Source organism: Pelecanus crispus, chromosome 3 (assembly GCF_030463565.1).
Source record: "Pelecanus crispus isolate bPelCri1 chromosome 3, bPelCri1.pri, whole genome shotgun sequence".
NCBI lineage: Eukaryota > Metazoa > Chordata > Aves > Pelecaniformes > Pelecanidae > Pelecanus > Pelecanus crispus.
Genome location: NC_134645.1, coordinates 25,098,620 through 25,116,019, shown reverse-complemented (window position 1 = coordinate 25,116,019; position 17,400 = coordinate 25,098,620). Strand labels below are relative to the sequence as shown.

The window sequence follows — 17,400 nt, the reverse complement described above, 5'->3', positions numbered from 1 at the left end:
CCGCCCAGTCCTGTGCCCCGCGCACCCTCCAGGCCATGTGGCCCCCCCAGACCCTCTCGGTGCCTCTGCAGCCCCTCCTCCTGAGCCAAGGCAGACCCCGCAGCCACGGGAGGCAAACGGGCAGCACGTGGTCACCTGCAGGGCGCGGGAACGGCGCGGGTGGAGCGTCGTCTGGAGCAACACCTGGTGGCATCGCTACGAGGCAGGCAGGGGGGTGGTGCGGAGCTCCTCCGGGCCGCGTCCCGAGGACGGCGAGGCTGGGGCCGAGGGCAAGGCAGGGGGGGTCTCAGCCACGTGGTGCGTCCCCTACGAGGACACGAGAGCCCGGAGCCGGCAGCAGGAACGGGGGAGCGAGGGCTGGAAGAGCGGGTGTCGTGTCCCGGCCCGCTCCCCTCCGCCCTGCCGCAGGACGGCCGGGCCGCCCGCAGCGGCGTACCGCCCCCGGTGCTCGTCCCCGGCCGGCCCGCCCCGTCCTGGCGGCCCGGCGCGCTGTCTCTTTAAGAGCCTCCCTGCGTGTTTCAATCTGCGAGTGACGCGAGCGCAGTGGGATCGTATGCAAATCAAACGCCAGCCGCCGGCCAATGGGCACCGGCGCTCGGCGGCCGCCAGCCAATGGGGTGGCGCCTCCCGGCGGGGCGCCGGCTCGCCCCATATAAGGAGCGCCTTCTCCATAAAAGGCAACATTGTATCGCTTTATATGGGGGCGGCGCGGCGCGGCGGGGGCGGCGGCGGAGCGGGGCCGTGAGCGCGGAGCGGGCGGCGGGGCCATGGCGGGGCCGGCCTGACCCGACCCGACCCGCGCTCGCCGCCGCGATGTTGCCGAGCCAGGCCGGGGCCGGGAACGGCGCCGCCGCCGCGCTGGCCCGCGGCTCGGGGCTGGGCCGGTCGTCGGTGCCGGCGCCGCGTGGGGCGAACGGCGGCGGGGCGGCGGCGGCGGGGCCGCCCGCGGGCCGCCTGGAGCGGGAGGCGATGTACAGCGGCAGCGAGGGCGACTCGGAGTCGGCCGAGGAGGAGGAGCTGGGCGGCGAGCGGCGCGGCGTGAAGCGTGGCCTGGCCGAGGCGGCGGCGGCGGCGGCGGGGCCCGCGGCGGGAGCGGCGGCGGCCGCCTACGGCGTCGGCGGGGGCGGCGGGGCCGTGAGCGGCGCCAAGCCCGGGAAGAAGACGCGGGGCCGGGTGAAGATCAAGATGGAGTTCATCGACAACAAGCTGCGGCGTTACACCACCTTCAGCAAGAGGAAGACCGGCATCATGAAGAAGGTGCGGCCCCGGGGCTCCGGCCGGCGCGGGGAGGGGGCGGCCGTGCAGGGGGGGCGGCCGGCACCCACCTGCCCGTGGCCGGCGGCCCGGCGGCGGCCTTGGGCCCTGGGCGCTGCGCGCCCGGGCCGGGCGGGGAGCCGGCCGGCGGGGCCGTGCCCGGAAACGGCGGCGGCTTCCCGGTCCCGCGGGGGGGGGCGGCCCGGCAGCAGCAGCTCCTTCCGGGGGGCTGCGCGGGAGCCTCCGGCGGGGCCGGTTGTCGCCTGCGGCCGGACCCTGGCGTCGGCGGGGCTCCGGGCAGGGGCCCGGGCAGCCGGGAGCGCGAAGGGCGGCCACGGTCACGCAGCCCTGGACCGGGGAGGCCCGGCCCGGTGCAGCCTCCGGCCCTCGGCCGCGGCTGGCCGGCGCCCCGGGAGCCCTCGGGGCCCCCCTCCGTGGGTCGCTGCTGGGCGCTGCGCCCGCCCTGTGGCACAGCCGGGCCGGCCGGGCCCAGCAGGGCCGGCTCCTCCGGCGGCGGAAGGGGCCGGCGCCGTGTCTCGGTCGGTCCCGAGTGCTCCCCGTGGTTCCTGGTGGCGGGAGCCGTTGTGCAAAGACAGAGGAGAAACTTGGGGGATTTTGTGTGCAGTTGGGCGCCGCTGGCTCATCTGCATCCCTGCCGGCGCTCGTAGCACCCTCGGAACAACGGGGCGGTGCTGCACCCCGGCTGAGCTGGGCTTCCCGCAGCCTGGGAAGGTGGGAATGGTCGCGGGGTACCACTGGGCACGTCCTGGCTGCGCGGGATGCAGAATGAGGCCTTCCTGCCTGGGGTAGCTTGTGCGAGACCCGGTGTCATGAGATCGGTGTGCCATGATGGCATATGAAGAGTGTTTTTCCTAGCCCACAGGTCAGTCCTGCGGGCTGGTAGCCTTGCCGCAGGGGTGTTTGGGTGTAGCTGTGCTCAAGACTGTTGAAGACCGAGAGGGGAATCTGGGTCACGGCCCGGCTGGGGTGTCAGTGAGGGGAAAGAAGTAGCAGAGACACGTGGGCTGTGTAGCATCCTCTCACGTGGCTCAGCAGAGGTGACGGGGCGGAGGGGAGCCATCCGGACATGTCTGGAGAAGCAGGTGGGATTTCCAGAATGGGCACAGCCCAGTGTCACCATGTCCTCAGGCTACTCTCATGAGGGGACCACTCTTTTCTTGTGGCCTCTTGGCATGCGCATCCCCTAAGGGCATGGTCAAGGAGATGGGAGCACAGCACAGGACACTTCAACCTTGGCAGGGAACCAGCCTTGAGTTGGTTTTAGAGGCCGCAGCTCCTTTGGGGTGACAGAGAGCCGGAGCTGGTGTGAGCAAAAGGAGGGCCGTGCTGGGAGTGCAGGGACATCCCAGGGACTCTTGTCCTGCACTGTATGTGTCCCTGCTGTCTGTGACTCCCTGTTCTTCCCTTGTGCTGCTGGCAGGCCTACGAGCTTTCCACGCTGACCGGCACTCAAGTCCTGCTGCTGGTGGCCAGTGAGACGGGCCACGTGTACACGTTTGCCACACGGAAGCTGCAGCCCATGATCACCAGTGAGACGGGGAAGGCGTTGATCCAAACGTGCCTCAACTCCCCAGACTCGCCCCCGCGCTCGGACCCAACCACTGACCAGCGCATGAGCGCCACGGGCTTTGAGGAGACGGACCTCACCTACCAGGTGTCCGAGTCGGACAGCAGTGGGGAGACCAAGGTAATGTTCCTGTGCTCAGCTGCACGCCTGGAAACCCTGCGGGGCATGGGCTGTGCCCCTGGGACTGTGCTGGGGGCCCTGATCATCCCCAGCCCTCCTTGAATAGCAGCTTGGGAAGCTGAGGACAGGTCCTCTTTTGCTGTGACTCCAGAGAGCTTGTGCCGTGGCCTCTTGGGGCTGGCTGCTTTGCTTGGCTGGCGGCAACAGTGATTTGGAGAGGGAGGGAAGTGGGTGGCAGGTGTCCTGGCCCTGGCCTTTGCAGCGGGGCTCCCCACTGGCCCAGCCCAGCCCCCTGGCCAGCTCTCGGCACTGTTATCTCTCCCCAGGCGTCTCCATGCTCTTGCACTCATTGATAAAAATTTGATTCTGCCTCCATGGCCTTATAAGGCCTGGTTTCCCTCGCCAGAGTCCCTGGCAGGGCCCCTCACATTCCTTATAAGCTGCAGCTGTCTCTTGCTTTGGTGCTGTTTTGGAAGGGGGCAGGGAGGACATGGGGAATGGAAACATTTGGCTGGACGGACTGTTTCTGCTCCCTGCCTGGTGTCCCTGCAGGCGCCGGCCCTTGCCTTCCCGTGTTACTTGCGGCCTCTCACCCAGGGTGCTGCAGAGGGCCTTCCCGTGGGTGCAGAGTCAGGCAATGGCCCTTTTCTGCTGGAAAGGCCCTGTCTTGTCCCTGCATCCCACGGTGCTGTTCCTTGGAGCTCTTGCGAGAAAGCTGGCTCCCGTATCCCTGCTGCTTCCTTTGCAGGCTGGTGCTTGGAGATGGGAGGCAGGGGAGTCTAGTGCAAGGCTGGGACGACATGCTGAACTGGGGGTTGTGCCACAGCTTTCCGGGCCTGCGTGGCGTGCCGTTGGGTGCTGCGAGTTGCTGCAGCTCTGCTGTACCTGTGCTCATGGCATGGGTACTGGGCTTGCTGCAAAAGCATCCTTCCAGGTGAACTGGAAGGGACTCTAGGAGTCCTTCAGCCAACGGTACGTGAGCCACAGCAGCATCCTTGCCATACAGTAGCCATTAAACATTAAGCAGACAGAACCTGAAGAAGGGTGTTTGAGATCTCTGTGCTGTAATCCCAAAGGCAGCGAGTGCAGCCCTGAGACATGCCCAGCACGTTGTCTGGGGTTGCAGGGCTGTTCAGCTGCGTGTGTGTATCCTGTGGCAGCTCAACAGCTCTGGTCACAGTGCTGCTGGGTACCTGGCAGCCACGATTCCTCCATGCCCTCTTCCCCACGTGTGTGCAGTGCTGCACCAAGCAAAAGCTTATCACTGCTGAGCCCTGAGAAACACCAGCGGTCCCAGAGATCCCTGCAGGCAGGAGAGCTGCTGGCTGGAGAGCTCTGTGCTGGAGCCCAGAAGAGTCCCTGGGAAGGCTTCCTGCTGATAGGAGCCCAACAGTAGTCCTGGCTGCTCCAGCCTGGCACAACTCCCCTGGGTGCCTCTGGTTCCTAGTGTGAGCGGTGCCAGCCCTTTCCAGTAGGCAGAGGAGAGCCCATTGCTGCCAGCAATTTCTCCCTTGTGCATCCTGGGTTTGTAAGGACTTGTCTCTTGGGATTCTTCTGGGGAAAAAAGGCAAGTCCTGTGGGCATTTTGTAATGAGACAAATTACCTGTGCCTGGAGTAATTTGGAGGTGCAGGAAGCGCTGTGCATGGCAGCTGACCTGTCCCTGGCATGGCGCTTGTCTACATTGTATCCCTTAAGATTTTGCCTGAAAATACTGCTAGGTGGCCACAAAGAAAGTTTACTCTTGGGGTGCAGTTACTCTGCAGAGGAGATCTTCTTAACACAACTTCTCTCTGCCTGCTTTCTGATGCAACCTGCGCTTAGTGCCCTGCAAGCTCCATCCCGGTACTCACAAATGGTAATGCTTAGTGTGGGGTGCCTTGTGGCCACAGCCAACATTTGGTGTGGGGCTGGAGGAGCACTGTGGCCCTGTCTTCTGCCTGATATTCTGGCTAAACCCACCCCTGGCCTGCTGAGGGTTCTTGTCATGGCAAGCCTTGGGCCTGGGGACAGTCCCACCCTGACCCTCCCCAGTTCCGCTGTGCCTTCTGCAGGGCTGGAAGCCTGGTTTGGTGCTCTAACACAGATCAGCCCAATTCAGATAGACCAAGAAGCCCTCTGGGGGTAAAGGGAGCCTGTAGGTGGACCATGCTAGGCGGCTGGTGTCCTTGCTGAGGGGTGGGTGGTACACAGGGCTGGGTTACGGGTGCCTCATCGTAGGAGGTGGCAGGAAATTAAGTGCCTGGACCAGCCACATAGGATGCTCTGAAAGGGTTGGGCAGTTGCTCCCTGGCCTTCCTGCGAACTCTGCTTCCTGGACCTCTGTATGGACAAAACCTGCTTGTGTTCAGCTGCTGCAGCAGAGGGGGGAGCAATGCAGCCAGGCTGTTACCTGCAGTCAGCAGCCCACTGGTATTCCTTTGCACAACAGCCAGCAGCAGCTATGAGATCCTCCTGCTGTGCCAAACCCAAACTCTCTGCCATGGAGCTGAGCTCAGACTGCAGCTGGGACTGGGGCATGCTGTACTACAAGACAGCGGCTATATCCTCACGATGATACTGTTGGGCACTGACCTGGCTGATCTTTTGCGGGCTCTAAAGGACACAGTACCATCATGTAATCTTCTGGGTGGTTATGTGGGAGAGGGGATTTTGGAGGGAGTGCAGGGGCTCTAGATTGAGGTGAGAGCATGGGAGTAGTCCTGATCTGGTCATTTCTTTTTGGGGTGGGGGAAAGGTGGGAATTTTTGCACCATCTGGAATGCAGACCAGGTGTTGGAGACCAGCTTAGGATTTCACAGGTACCTCCAAGGCCAGTTGTCCTGCAACATCCACATCATAATGCTGGCTGGGGGGTCTGGGCCATGCTGAACAGCACTGTCCCAGGCAGTCCCCAGAAGCTGTGGAGTGGGATTATTTCTGTCGCCAAGACCCTACTGTGGTCCAGGATGGGCATCAGATGGCCTGGGCCATGCCCTGTGGTCCACTCATGCTGTATAGCATTTATCAAGCGTGCACAGTGGTGTGGGTCTGTGCAGGCCTCTTCTGCCACTATGCTGCACCTCTCTGCTGCGTGTTGATTCCCCAGGCACTGCTTTGCAAGCTGAAGTTTGCAGTGAGCTATGGTGGGGAATGGATGTGCAGCTGGATCAGGAAGGGAAGGGCCTTCAGGGCTGCTGTGCTGCCTCAGGACTTGTCCATGGCCCCTTGGGTAATCTCTGCTGAAGGTGACCCATGACTTGGCTCCTACTGAAGGCTGGCTTTGTGCATGTAGCCTAGGCTTTCCAGGGTGCTGGGGGGAGCCAAGGTGCCCAGGGGCTCTGAGGCATCCCAGACAGGTGTGGGGAGAAGGCAATGGGTGTCCAATCCCAAGGTCTCTCCCAGCTCTCTTTCTGTACTGGGAGCTGTTGCTGCAGCCCAGGAGAAACACAGCAAAGATGAGAGGAATCCAAGTCTCACCTGTGACAGAGTAGGGAGGGCAGAGATGGGATGTGCATGGTTCGAGCCTGCTGGCACAGCATCCCTCCCAAGCACCTTTGTTGTTCTGATCAAACTCAGGTTTGCCCTCGTGCTTCTAGGAAGTCCTGGGAATCCCCTTGAGTAGGGTGCTGTAAATCTTTCGGGATGCCTCCTCCAGCCCTGAGAGTACAGAGTGTGGGGGGATGCTAAGTGCCCTGGCTGCTTGGGGACTATATCTCAGGGGTGTACAGTTTCAGGGCTGTGCCTGGGGATGAGGGAGCCTGGCTTTTCCAGCTGGTAATGGGACCCGCCCTGCTCTGCTATGGCTGCCATGGCCTAGTGGGCTCGGGGGAGCTCTGCCCTGTCACCCACGTGGGGAGGGTGCCCACAGCCTCCGTGTCCCATGTGGGTTGGCAGGAGTTTGTGGTTGAGCTAATGGAAAGTGCCTCTGCGGGGCTCCGTTCTGTTATCACGTGCCTCTTCTAATTCGGACTTCAGGGACTGCAGTGCCAAGGCGGAGGGGCGTTGCTCTCCTCCCTCCCCAGGCCCTGGGGCACGGCTGAGTGCCCGGGATTGGCTCCCCCTGTCCAAAATGGGCTGCCTTCCCTTTTTTAGCTGTTCGTTGAGCTGTGAATTCCTCATTCCTGGCAGCTTGACAAGCTGGGAACAAGGCTTAGCACGTGGGAGAGCTGGGCCCACCAGCCTGCAGCGGGAGGGGTGGGAGTGTGGCAGCCTTAACTCTTCCCAGGCGTGCCGGCAGCTGTGGCGGGGCACGGGGACAGCAGGTCCCCTGTGGCCTCTGGCACGGTCTCCTGTGGAGCAGCGTATTTGCAGTCTGCTCTTGGCTAGCTGAGCAGGGCAGGAGAGGGGCCATGGAGACCGTGGGTATCCAAAAGGGGGATCTGGGGGAAGGAGGCGTGTTAGGTGAAGTGTGACTGCCAGGGGCGGCAGGGATCATGCTGGGCTTGGTTGGTTCCTGCAGATCCAAGCCATGTGCAGCCACATGCTTTGTGGCTGCGGAAACCAGGGTGTTATGTGCCCTGCAGCCTGGCATACACGTTCCTCCCTTGTTCCCAGACCCAGGAGGCCAACGCTGGCCCAGCACAGGGCCCTTTTCCTCCTGGTGCTCAGCTTCACTGGCGATGGTGTCCTCAGACAGGCATAGAGCTCCGACGCTCCTTGCAGGACCCTGGTACGTGCTGGCTGTAGCTAACATGCGGGATCCTTGGAAGCACTTGCCTTGTGCCCATCCACTTGCTAGTGGAATGGCAAATGGGTGCTTCCATTGGCCAGGTTCTCTCTGGCTAGGTTCTCTCCTTTGCTCCAGGAGATTTGTGGAGGTATTCCCCAGGGCCTGCCAAAGCAGCGGTCAGGGCTGGGTTTGGGCCTTCCTGGTGTCTGGGTTTGGCCTTACTCACCTCTCCCTTGCTGCTTTCGGTGTACAGCTGCCTTTAAGAGCCAGTTCTCGGCTGTGTGTTTCCTGCCGTAAGGGAAGTGGTGTGTGTTCCTGAGAGGAGACAGTGTGTTTGCCTTTATGTCTGTCCCTGCAAGGACTGCTTTCGCCTGTTGTGTGCCAAAAGGAGGCTGCTCCCTTCTTGGAGGCTGTGGGGGACTCCGAGGGAGGGGAAGGGTTGCTTCGTCTCCTGGTGTCTTGCAGGGAAGTCTCTCAGGGGACCTGTGTGGCCCTGGGCTTGTATCCAAGGTTTACGCTGAGCTCTCTCCAGCTCTCCTCATGCTGCATTATTGGGCACAGTCTCCTCGTGTTTGTACAAGCAGCTCCTCTCTGCTACCCTGGCTCTGCTCCACGTGCTGGCAGCAGGCTGTGGGGTATGGTTTAGCACGGGGATGCAACCTACGGAGCCTGGTTTGGTTTTGTAGGCAGATGTTGGCCAGATCCAAGGGCTGGTCTGAGTTGTCACAATCTCTCCTTCCCCAGGACGCACTGAAACCAGCGTTCACTGTCACCAACCTGCCGGGGACAACGTCCACCATCCAGACAGCCCCCACCACCTCAACCTCCATGCAGGTCAGCAGTGGCCCGTCATTCCCCATCACTAATTACCTGGCGCCAGTGTCTGCCAGCATCAGCCCCAATGCCGTCACCAGTGCCAACGGGACAGTGCTGAAGACTACTGGAGCCAGTGCAGTGACATCTGGGGGCCTCATGCCGATACCCACCGGCTTCACCCTCATGTCAGGTCAGTGCCTTTAGGGGCCGAGGACTGCATCCATCCGTCTCTGCACCTGGAGTGTGTTGCTGCCCTCTCCAGAGGAGAGGAGACCTAGTGGCAGGAGGAAGCAGAGTGGTTGCTGCTGTAGGGTGAACCTGGCTGGCATTCCTTGCTCAAGCCCCGCCAGGCCAGTGGCTGGAGAAGGGTCATGTAGTGACTTTCTTTAGAGTACTGCTAGCTGGCCCTGCGGCTGGGAAGGGCGTGGTGGCAGGGAGCTGAGCTGGGACCCCAGGGCAGCACCAAGAAGCCTGGAGGGAGTGAAAAGAGCTGGTGGTGACAAAGCCTTTCTTTCTCCCTCCTTTCGGCAGGTGCTTCCCTTTCTCCGGGGACCCCTACCATTCCTCTCACTCAGTTACAGCCGCACTCCCTGGCTCTTTCCAGCCAGCAGGGCCAGGTGGTCACGGGTACGGCTGGACAGCTGCAGCAGGCACAACAGACAGTCTTCCGCTTCCCTGCCAGAGCTGGAGGGCAGATCGTGTCGCTGACAGGTCAGCACTCGCTTCTCCTCCGCTTGCTTGAGGTGGGGGGATGGAGGCGTCTGTGGGGGTCCTGGTCCTGGCCAGAGAGCTGACCCCCAACTGAGGTGGGAGCACAGAGGAGGCAGAGCACAGGGCACCCTGTCTGTGGCTGCGGGCGAGAGGTGGGAAGACAGGGCAGAGAATGCTTGGCATAGGCAGGAGCCGCATCCTGGGGGGATACAGACCAAGGGAAGCAGCGGGTTGTCAGTCTCCTGCCCCGGGGTTTGCCCTACGGCTAGCAAACGCAGAGGAGATGGGTCCCTGGTGCAGCTGTGCTGAGGCTGAACTGTGCTGCTGGGAGGACTGATGGAAGGAGACCACAGGGGCTCAGATGCCCAGTGGATGTTTTTTGAGTGCTGGCATTTGGCTCTGAGCAGCTGCCCTTGCTTTTGTATTTGGATCTGCAGTTAGTCACTGAACCACAGTGCAGAGGGTAGATTAGGAGAGACCCACAGCAGAGGAGGGAGTGGTGCTGCTGTGCTGCCTTGTGTGCGTTGTCCTTTGTAGGAATTTCTTGTTGTGCTGAGTCAAGGCTCTCCAGGTGTTATACTGGGGCTGGACATGCTCCTGGCTGGAGTTTCAGAACAGGGCTAGGCTCTCTGTTGCAGGGGCAGCCATCATCTGAGAACCAGTGCTGAGAGTGAGACAGTATTTCTTGTGTCCTGCCTGTTCGTGCCCCAGCCGATGAGTCTGATAGGCTGCGTGCTTTCTTGGAGCCCTTATGGCTCCCCTGGGCCCTGGCAGACAGAGTGATCCCATGCAAGGGGACTGGATTTCCCTTGTGATCTGGAGGAGCTAAGAGAATAATGGACGTGTGTCTCTGTGGTGTGGTGCGTGGGGAGGTGCCCAGTCTGAGCGAGGTGGCCGGTGATTCCGGCTCTCTGGCATCCCTTGCTCTTCCCTCTGGAGACAGGACCTGAGCCTGCGGGGAGCTTTCTGTGCTGAGCTCCGTTTCTGGAGTTGAAGAGCTTTGCAGCGAGTGGGCTGGGCCGGAGGCTGTGTGGCCGTGCCACTGCAGCTCTGGGATGCACACCTTGTGACCCAGTGGTCTCTAATTCCTGTGTTAGGGCACTGCGATGCCCTTGAGATCACAAGCTGGGTGAGATAGCTGTTCCCCAAGTGCCCTGTGGAGGATGGGGCTGGGCTCCGGAGTGTGAAGGCAGCGGGGCCCAGCCGGCCTGGGCATTTGGGCTCTCGCAGTTCTGCTTGGTGCAGTGAGATGATCCTTGCAGGGCTGGCTGAGCGTGGGCAGTGCTGGGGGCATGTGCTGGGCCCTCTTCTCCCAACATCTTCTGTGCTGTGTCTTGGTGGAGCCAGGAATGGTGAGGAGGGCCCCAGACATTCCTGAACAATGCCTGAGAGCTGGACAAAAGCTGCTGTGGCCTTTCCTTTTCTCCCTCGAGCCCTGTAGGGCAGCTAACCCCTCCTTGGCCCCTGTGTGCCAGGAAAGAGCAGGTTTTGGCCTGCTCTTTGGGGCACGGCCTGGTTTCTGCCACGTGCTGGTTTTGGCTAGCCTTCCCCAGCGCAGTGCAGAGCCACACTGCGGTGCTCTGTGCGGCCAGAGAAGGACTGGGGGGCTTTCGCATGGCCCAGAGTACCTGTATCCCTGCTGAGCCACAGGCTCATGGGCTCCTCTCTCTCCCCAGGTGGTACCATGGCTCAGCAGGTCCCAGTCCAGGCAATCCAGGTGCACCAGGCACCGCAGCAAACGTCTCCCTCTAGCGACAGCAGCACTGACCTTACCCAGACCTCTTCCAGCGGAACAGGTAATTGGGACATTACAGTAACCCTGTTCTGTCTTCCTTCCTAACCACTGCTGATAACAACCCACACCAACAGACCTCACGCCTCCTCCCTGCCCAGGCTCCTTCTTCAGGCCAACTCTGTCCCGAGTTGCCTTTCTGACAGTTACCCAAGTGTATTTATCCCTGTTGCCAGCCTCTGTGCTATGCTATATCTAGGTAGATGCTGCCACGCAGAGGGCACCTTACAAGCAATTTCAGAGCCTCTCCAGATACGTCATCTGCTCTTACTTGCAGCGTGGAGCTGGGAACAGGTTGCCCAGTTCTCAGATGGTTTCTTAGTGGGCCAGCATTGCCCCTAGCACAAGGCATTGTCTCCCATCTACTTGAGATTTTTACTGTATAGGCAGGGGACACCTCTGTTGTCAGCAAAATCTGAGTTCAGGTGCCTGGATGCAGGCTGAATCCAGTTCAACAGCTTTATTAAGGCTTCATCAGGAAACTTGTATCTCAAGTTGAATTCAGTCCTGGGATATTTGGCTACTGTGCTTTTCTGTCCTCTCATACTCATGAAAGGAGAGGTTTGAGCTCTCCCGCCTGTTCCCTGGGGCTTTTCCACAAGAGCTTGGGATAACAAGACGGGTGTCTCCATGCACCTGCTGCTTCAGGACAGCATGCCAAGGGCGGCTGAGGGTGGGGTGCTGAGCAGGCACGTGAGCGTAGCAGACTCCTTTCATCTGGCTGACATATAGTCTGTCCTGGTGCCAGTGACCCTCCCGGCAACCATCATGACGTCGTCTGTGCCAACCACGGTGGGTGGCCACATGATGTACCCCAGCCCACATGCGGTGATGTACGCGCCGACATCTGGCCTTGCAGACGGTGGACTTGCAGTCCTCAACGCTTTCTCACAGGCGCCCTCAGCGATGCAGGTGTCCCACGGCCAGGTCCAGGATCAGGGTAAGACAGCTGTCTGGGTCAGTGCTCCCTTAAGTGCTCTGACACCCTGATTTTTCTTGTCTCGCATGTATTTATGCTGTATATTAATTTCAAAGAATTTTCTTCTAAGCAATCCTAGTGGCTGTACAAAGGCCTGGCAAGGGTGATGCTTGATGCATGCTTTTAGATCCTGCCATTCTCCTATGCAGAGGATTGCTTGAGCCATTCGCTGGGGAAAAAGGGTGAGGGTTGCTGGGATGGGTGGCATAGGCAGCAAGAGGGGAGCTAGGAGACTCTGGAGAGGATGTGTGGTTGCATGACAGGCAAAGCAGCATGAAGCCATGTGGGCAAGACTCTGATTGAGAGCTTGTGCCTCCTTCTCCCAGCATTTGGAAAACTAGCATATGTGGCTTTCTACTGGGATGCCTCTGCATGCAAACAGGCACTTTCATCCTTGTGAAGCTCCACAGAGCTCAGAGAAAGGACTCATGGGGGACCACTGTTTAAGGGACGGTGTCATTTGTGCGCTCTCTCTGTGGCAGGTGGCGTCCCCCAAGTGTTCCTGACAGCCCCATCAGGCACCGTTCAGATCCCAGTCTCGGCTGTCCAGCTTCACCAGGTAGGCACAGAGCGGTACTCGCAGATGTTCAGGGGGTGTCCTTGCTCTGCCCCTGCCTGCACATCCTTTGTGGGTCTGGGCAGACCCAAGCCCTTGGGTAGGGCAAGTCCTCAGGTCTGGGAAAGCTGTCAGTGCCATCCACCCTTGGGTGAGGAAGTCTTGCCCTCCTTGGACAGGTGGCCGGAAAGGACAGTGCCACCCAGGCTGCTGGCACACATGGTCTCAGGGCATGCTGTCCCCCAGTGCTTCCTCCTCCCTTTTCTCTCTAGATGGCTGTCATCGGGCAGCAGAGCAGCAGTGGCAGCAGCCTGACGGAGCTGCAGGTGGTCAACTTGGACACCTCACACAGCGCCAAGAGTGACTGAGAGGCCTCTGCTGCCGGCCTTGTGCTGTCCCTGGCTTGTCCTGCCGGTGCCGGGGCTGGTGGCAATTCCTTCTCGTACAGACTGCACCAGTTATTTATTGTTGCCTTTTCACGTTTCCTTCATCCACACATGCACACACACACACACGCACCCACCCACCCACACACACACATACACACAAGCATGCGCGTGGGGCTGCAGGACCCACCTGGGATGGAGCTGTGCTGGGGCCATGCAGGGCTTGGGGGCGTTTGGATGCTGCAATAGCTGTGCTTGTCTCATGCCAGCCAAAGAAACTTGTCTCTAGAGGGGAGGATCGCTCTGCGCTGTAAATAAATACTGCGGGCCATTCCCAGCTGGAGGCTCTGGCTCCTTCTGGGCGCTCCGAGTCACCTTGCCCATGAGTGTTTGCTCTGCGTGGAGCTCAGCTCAGACCTAGAGCCATCCTGTGGGTGCAGCTCGGAGCGGAGCGGGCCGAGGCTGTGCTGCTGGCCTCAGCAATGTGCCTTTGTGGGGGTGACAGGTCCTGGCCGCAGCAACTCACCCTGGGCTCCAGACAGGGGAGAGTGGCCAGCTTGCGTGTGCATCTCTGGTTGGGCCTGCGTGCCCTCCCTCTGCGGCACGTGGCCCCGTTCTCCTCGTATGCACTACAGTGAGCCCTCTGCCCTCAGTGCCTCCTCGCTGGGCTGCCTGGCAGATTTGCAGCCTGCCTGGCTCTGCCCCGGTGGCTGCCCTCGCACAGCTGAGGTGGTCGGTGGATGCCCAGGAGCGCAACGATGGCCCGGAGAGCTCCTGGGGGCCTCTGTGGCCGGCCCAGCCCCGCACTCTCCTCTCAGCCCTCGCACTGCTTGCGGACTCCATACACCCAGGGGAACGTGGCTGGGTCTTTCCCACATTGCCCTGCAGCTCCAGCCAGCGCTTTCTAAGTTTCTGTGTCTGATGCAAGGTGGAGAAACAACTCAAGTGTCAAAGGGAAGAGCCCACGGGGCACTGAGCTGCTGGGCAGGTAGCAGGCTCTTCCTCTGAGCCCCAGGGTGACCTGCAGGCCATCCTGGGCTGTGGAAGAGCAGCTGTGAAGCCTGTGCAGGCTCAGGAAGGCCGGGGGAGAAAGGCTGGAGCACGCTTGGTCCTGCATGGGAGTGGCTGTGAATGGCTCTGCTACCTAGCCCTGTCCCTGGAGGGAGAAGTGAGCAAGTGAGAAGCTGCTGAATCCTTAGGGGAAGAAGCAGCTACTGTAACTTTTTTTTTTTTTTAAGTTAAAGACAAAAGAAGCCTTGGAGAAAAAAGAAAAAAAAAAAAGGAAAAAAAAAAGAAAATGACTTTATTTTTCTAAGTGTTAAACTCAGTATTTATGTAATTCTTTAAGGAATAAAAGTTTGGCTCCTGTACAGTTTTCATGGGGTTTGTACCAGGGGGATGGGAGAGGGGTGGGTGGGCATGGAGGCAGGAAAGGGGCCTTGCTTTTGAGTTTGTATTGTAATCTTGGACATGTTCCCTCAGCATTAGCGTTTAAGCTGCGCTCTCCACCCCCCAGCATGTGCCAGGGATCAAGCTGAACCAAGCGGGATGTTTGTTTCCCACTTACCTGTACTGAGGACTCCATACCCATCATTTTGGGCTTATTGGGCAGAAGGCAAGCGAAGCAGTGGCTGGTCTCTAGAGGTGGGAAACCTATCCCTCAGGAGCAAGAGGCTTGCAGTGTGCCTGGGAGCCAGAGATGGGCTGGGTTTTCTGATGGCCACCCTGTTCACCTCTGGTCCTGGGACCTGCGGCTGTTCCGTCGCTGCTCTTGGTGTGGAGCAGTGCTACCTGTGACTGCCTAAGGGATATGGGCATCCCCACTCCTCCCTGGGTGGTGAGTGGCCAGCAGTGGCTGACCCCTGCTTACGGTGCAGGTAGCATCTCCTGAACTCCTAGCTGATGATCTGGGCTGTGGTTCCCTCTCTACGGCCGTTCCTTAGTGCACAGATGTGGACAGGTGCCCTCCAAACCCCTGGTGCAAAGAGCTCCCGGAATGGTCTTTCAGCCCTTGGTCTGTTACGCAGCCTAGGAAGGGCTTGCGGGGAGTGGGGTGTCCCATCTGGTGAGAGTGACGTTGCATGCTGCCTCCCCTTACTATCCTTGCTCTAAGAGTGATGTGTACCCCGCAGCTCGGAGCACGTGGGAGTGCTGTGCCATGCCCCATTGCTAGGTGTATGAAAGCTGCTCAGTGATGCTTCCAAAACAAGGCTGGGTACCTAGGAGTTCATCCAGGGAGAAGGATGGGGTTGGCACTGTCCTTTGCCCCAGCACATCACTGTGGCCTGGCTTTGCTCCGCTTTGCTTGTGCTAGCACTGCGGAGCAGAGCCGTTGGGCCAGGATGGCAGGAGTGACCCTGCTGCTGCAGGGTGTCTGACTGCATCCCCTCCCTGGCTCCCCAAAGGCAACTGCTGGTTAAACGCTAATGGTGTATTTTATTTAAGTGCAGACTTGTAAGAACACTTGTGTATCAGGGATGAAATGGCATTTATCGTGTGGTGATATTTTTAGTTCATTTTACTGGTTTGAGGGGTGTGTGTGTGTGTGTGCGTGCGCGCGTGTGTGTGAACGCATAAGTGTGTGTGGGATTATTTTTTTTTTTCCCCTCCAGTTTCCAGGGTTGTGTTTCTGGAAGGATGTGGAAGTAATCACAGTACTATGTACAGAGCTTTCTTTTGTATTAAAAAAATTTACTCTTTCAATAAATGTTATCATTTTGTGCACAGATTTGGGATCTTGGCCGTGCTTTGCGGGAAGGGCCGACACACACGCCTTGGGGCCAATGAATGGGGATCAGAGGCAGATTCCTGCATCTGTTTGTGTACTGTGGAGGGTGGGGGGCTGTCTGGGCATGATGTGGCAAAGAGGTGCTCTTTGCAAAAGTCTCCATCCCCACTGCCTCCTGCACAGGTGAGACCTGACCAGCTGGACTTCTACCCTGGGAGTCCCAGAGCCAGCGGGTGGGCCAGCAGGGGCCTGTGGTGGACAGCACGGTTGTGAGGGCTGTCCTTTCTGAAAGCTCGGGAACAGTGCCGGTGAGCAGGGCATGGTGTCAAGTCAAGAGAAATAAAAACCCGAAATGAGGAGGAATGGGGACTTTTGAAAAAGAATTGTTCCAATTCATGGGTGTTAACAGGGAGGAGCAGGAGGACTCAAGCAAGAGTTAAAACACGGAGGACAAACAGCCCATGTTGCTTATGGAGTAGTTAGGCAATAACTAAGGCCTAGGAAGAGGAATTTTTGCCATTGTAATATCAAAGAAAAGATGATCCCTATGCCTGTCCCCAGGTGGATTATATATTTATATATTGATAAACTACCCCAAACCAAAGGAGGAAAGAGATATTTTTTAGTAGCGACGGAGGTATTTCCAGGATAGACAAAAGTTTTGTATGAAGATGCTGCTGTTAAGGTGGTGTTTACCTGATATGGGATTCAGTGGGTAAGTGATACTGGCCAAGGCCCTGTCATCATGGGCGATGTCATGCAGCTGGCCTCTCCGAGCATCCAGACATGGTGGTTGGTGTGTGCAGTACCATCCCCAGGCCTCTGGACAAGGAGAAAGAACAAACTGGGCTTTAAAATAAACCAGTTGAAAGGCTGCGGACAGAACAGCTTCTTCTTACATTGACAGGTGTCTGATCCAGGTCTCATGAAAATGAGGTTGGTTTCCCTCCCCTCTTCCAAGTCCATTACTTTTGGACATCTGATGTCTTTAAGAATGGAGCTTAACTGCTGTCTTTGTAAGACCTAACACCAAGACTGTTAAATTCCCTGCAGAAAACTGCTATGAGCAGATAACAGTAATATTCAAAGTCCAAACTGGAGATGCGTTACTTAAAGTCAGGTCAAAGGCCGATGCCTGTAGGCCCCTAGAAGCCAGGTCAAGGGCACATGGGAGGCTCAGTAAAGTGGCTAAAGGTGGGAAAGAAACCAAAGGGAGAAGGGCTCAATCATCAGTGCTGCTGGGACAACAGCATGCCAGCTAAAAATGCAACTACTAGCCTCTACATAGCATCAGGTCCTGGAGCAGATACCAGTATAATGTAAGGGAAGCTTAGCGCTGATCAAAGTCTGTGCGGTGGAGGGACTGCACTATTCCTCACAGTGCAATTCGGAGAAAAGATATCTCAGGGTAGCAGGAGAGGAGAAGATTGTACAGAAAGTGCTTAGAAGCAAAACACAGCTGAAATGGCTCTCGCCATCGGGAGGGGAGGGGCTTCACTTTTACAGGTTACACCACAGCAGCCCCATGTTCAGCATGCTTACACAGATATGTCTCGTGGTTCAGCACCACAAAACCCTTATCAGCACAAGTAACCCCCATGTTACTTGTGCTCAGGAGTCTGTGTATGACATCTAAAACTCCTTACATGGAGCAAGATACCACAGACATTATTTTTAGGATGACTGACTAAGCATGGTATCAAGACCATCAGAGCCAAGACATAAGCAGGGCATATGAATACCACAGAAAACCTTTCAGCATGACAAACAAGATGCCCATGTCCTATCCGGCCACTGCCATTTATTATTGGTGACAATTT

At 58.6% G+C, this 17,400-nt stretch overlaps 1 protein-coding gene across 2 annotated transcripts; it reads left to right on the top strand.

Annotated features, from left to right (window-relative positions):
- The first annotated feature begins 798 nt into the window (after window positions 1-798).
- On the top strand, window positions 799-15,406 carry SRF (serum response factor). 2 transcript variants are annotated; one of them, XM_075707845.1, is made up of 8 exons: window positions 799-1,257; window positions 2,696-2,962; window positions 8,357-8,618; window positions 8,960-9,139; window positions 10,816-10,935; window positions 11,680-11,871; window positions 12,393-12,469; window positions 12,739-15,406. In XM_075707845.1, the coding sequence occupies exons 1-8, from the start codon at window positions 814-816 to the stop codon at window positions 12,832-12,834; spliced, it is 1,638 nt and encodes a 545-aa protein (XP_075563960.1). In that variant the 5' UTR covers window positions 799-813; the 3' UTR covers window positions 12,835-15,406. The 2 variants fall into 2 exon arrangements, with proteins under 2 accessions (XP_075563960.1, XP_075563961.1); XM_075707846.1 differs by lacking the exon at window positions 8,960-9,139 and having other exon boundaries at window positions 814-1,257.
- The last annotated feature ends 1,994 nt before the right edge of the window (window positions 15,407-17,400 follow it).

What these genes read in the sequence shown, in the direction of transcription:
- SRF (XM_075707845.1), top strand. Translation starts at nt 814, where the DNA reads ATGTTGCCGAGCCAGGCCGGGGCCGGGAACGGCGCCGCCGCCGCGCTG. An exon ending in ACAGCAGTGGGGAGACCAAG is followed by an intron (nt 2,963 to 8,356) that starts GTAATGTTCCTG and finishes CTCCTTCCCCAG; the next exon opens with GACGCACTGAAACCAGCGTT. An exon ending in CGGCTTCACCCTCATGTCAG is followed by an intron (nt 8,619 to 8,959) that starts GTCAGTGCCTTT and finishes TCCTTTCGGCAG; the next exon opens with GTGCTTCCCTTTCTCCGGGG.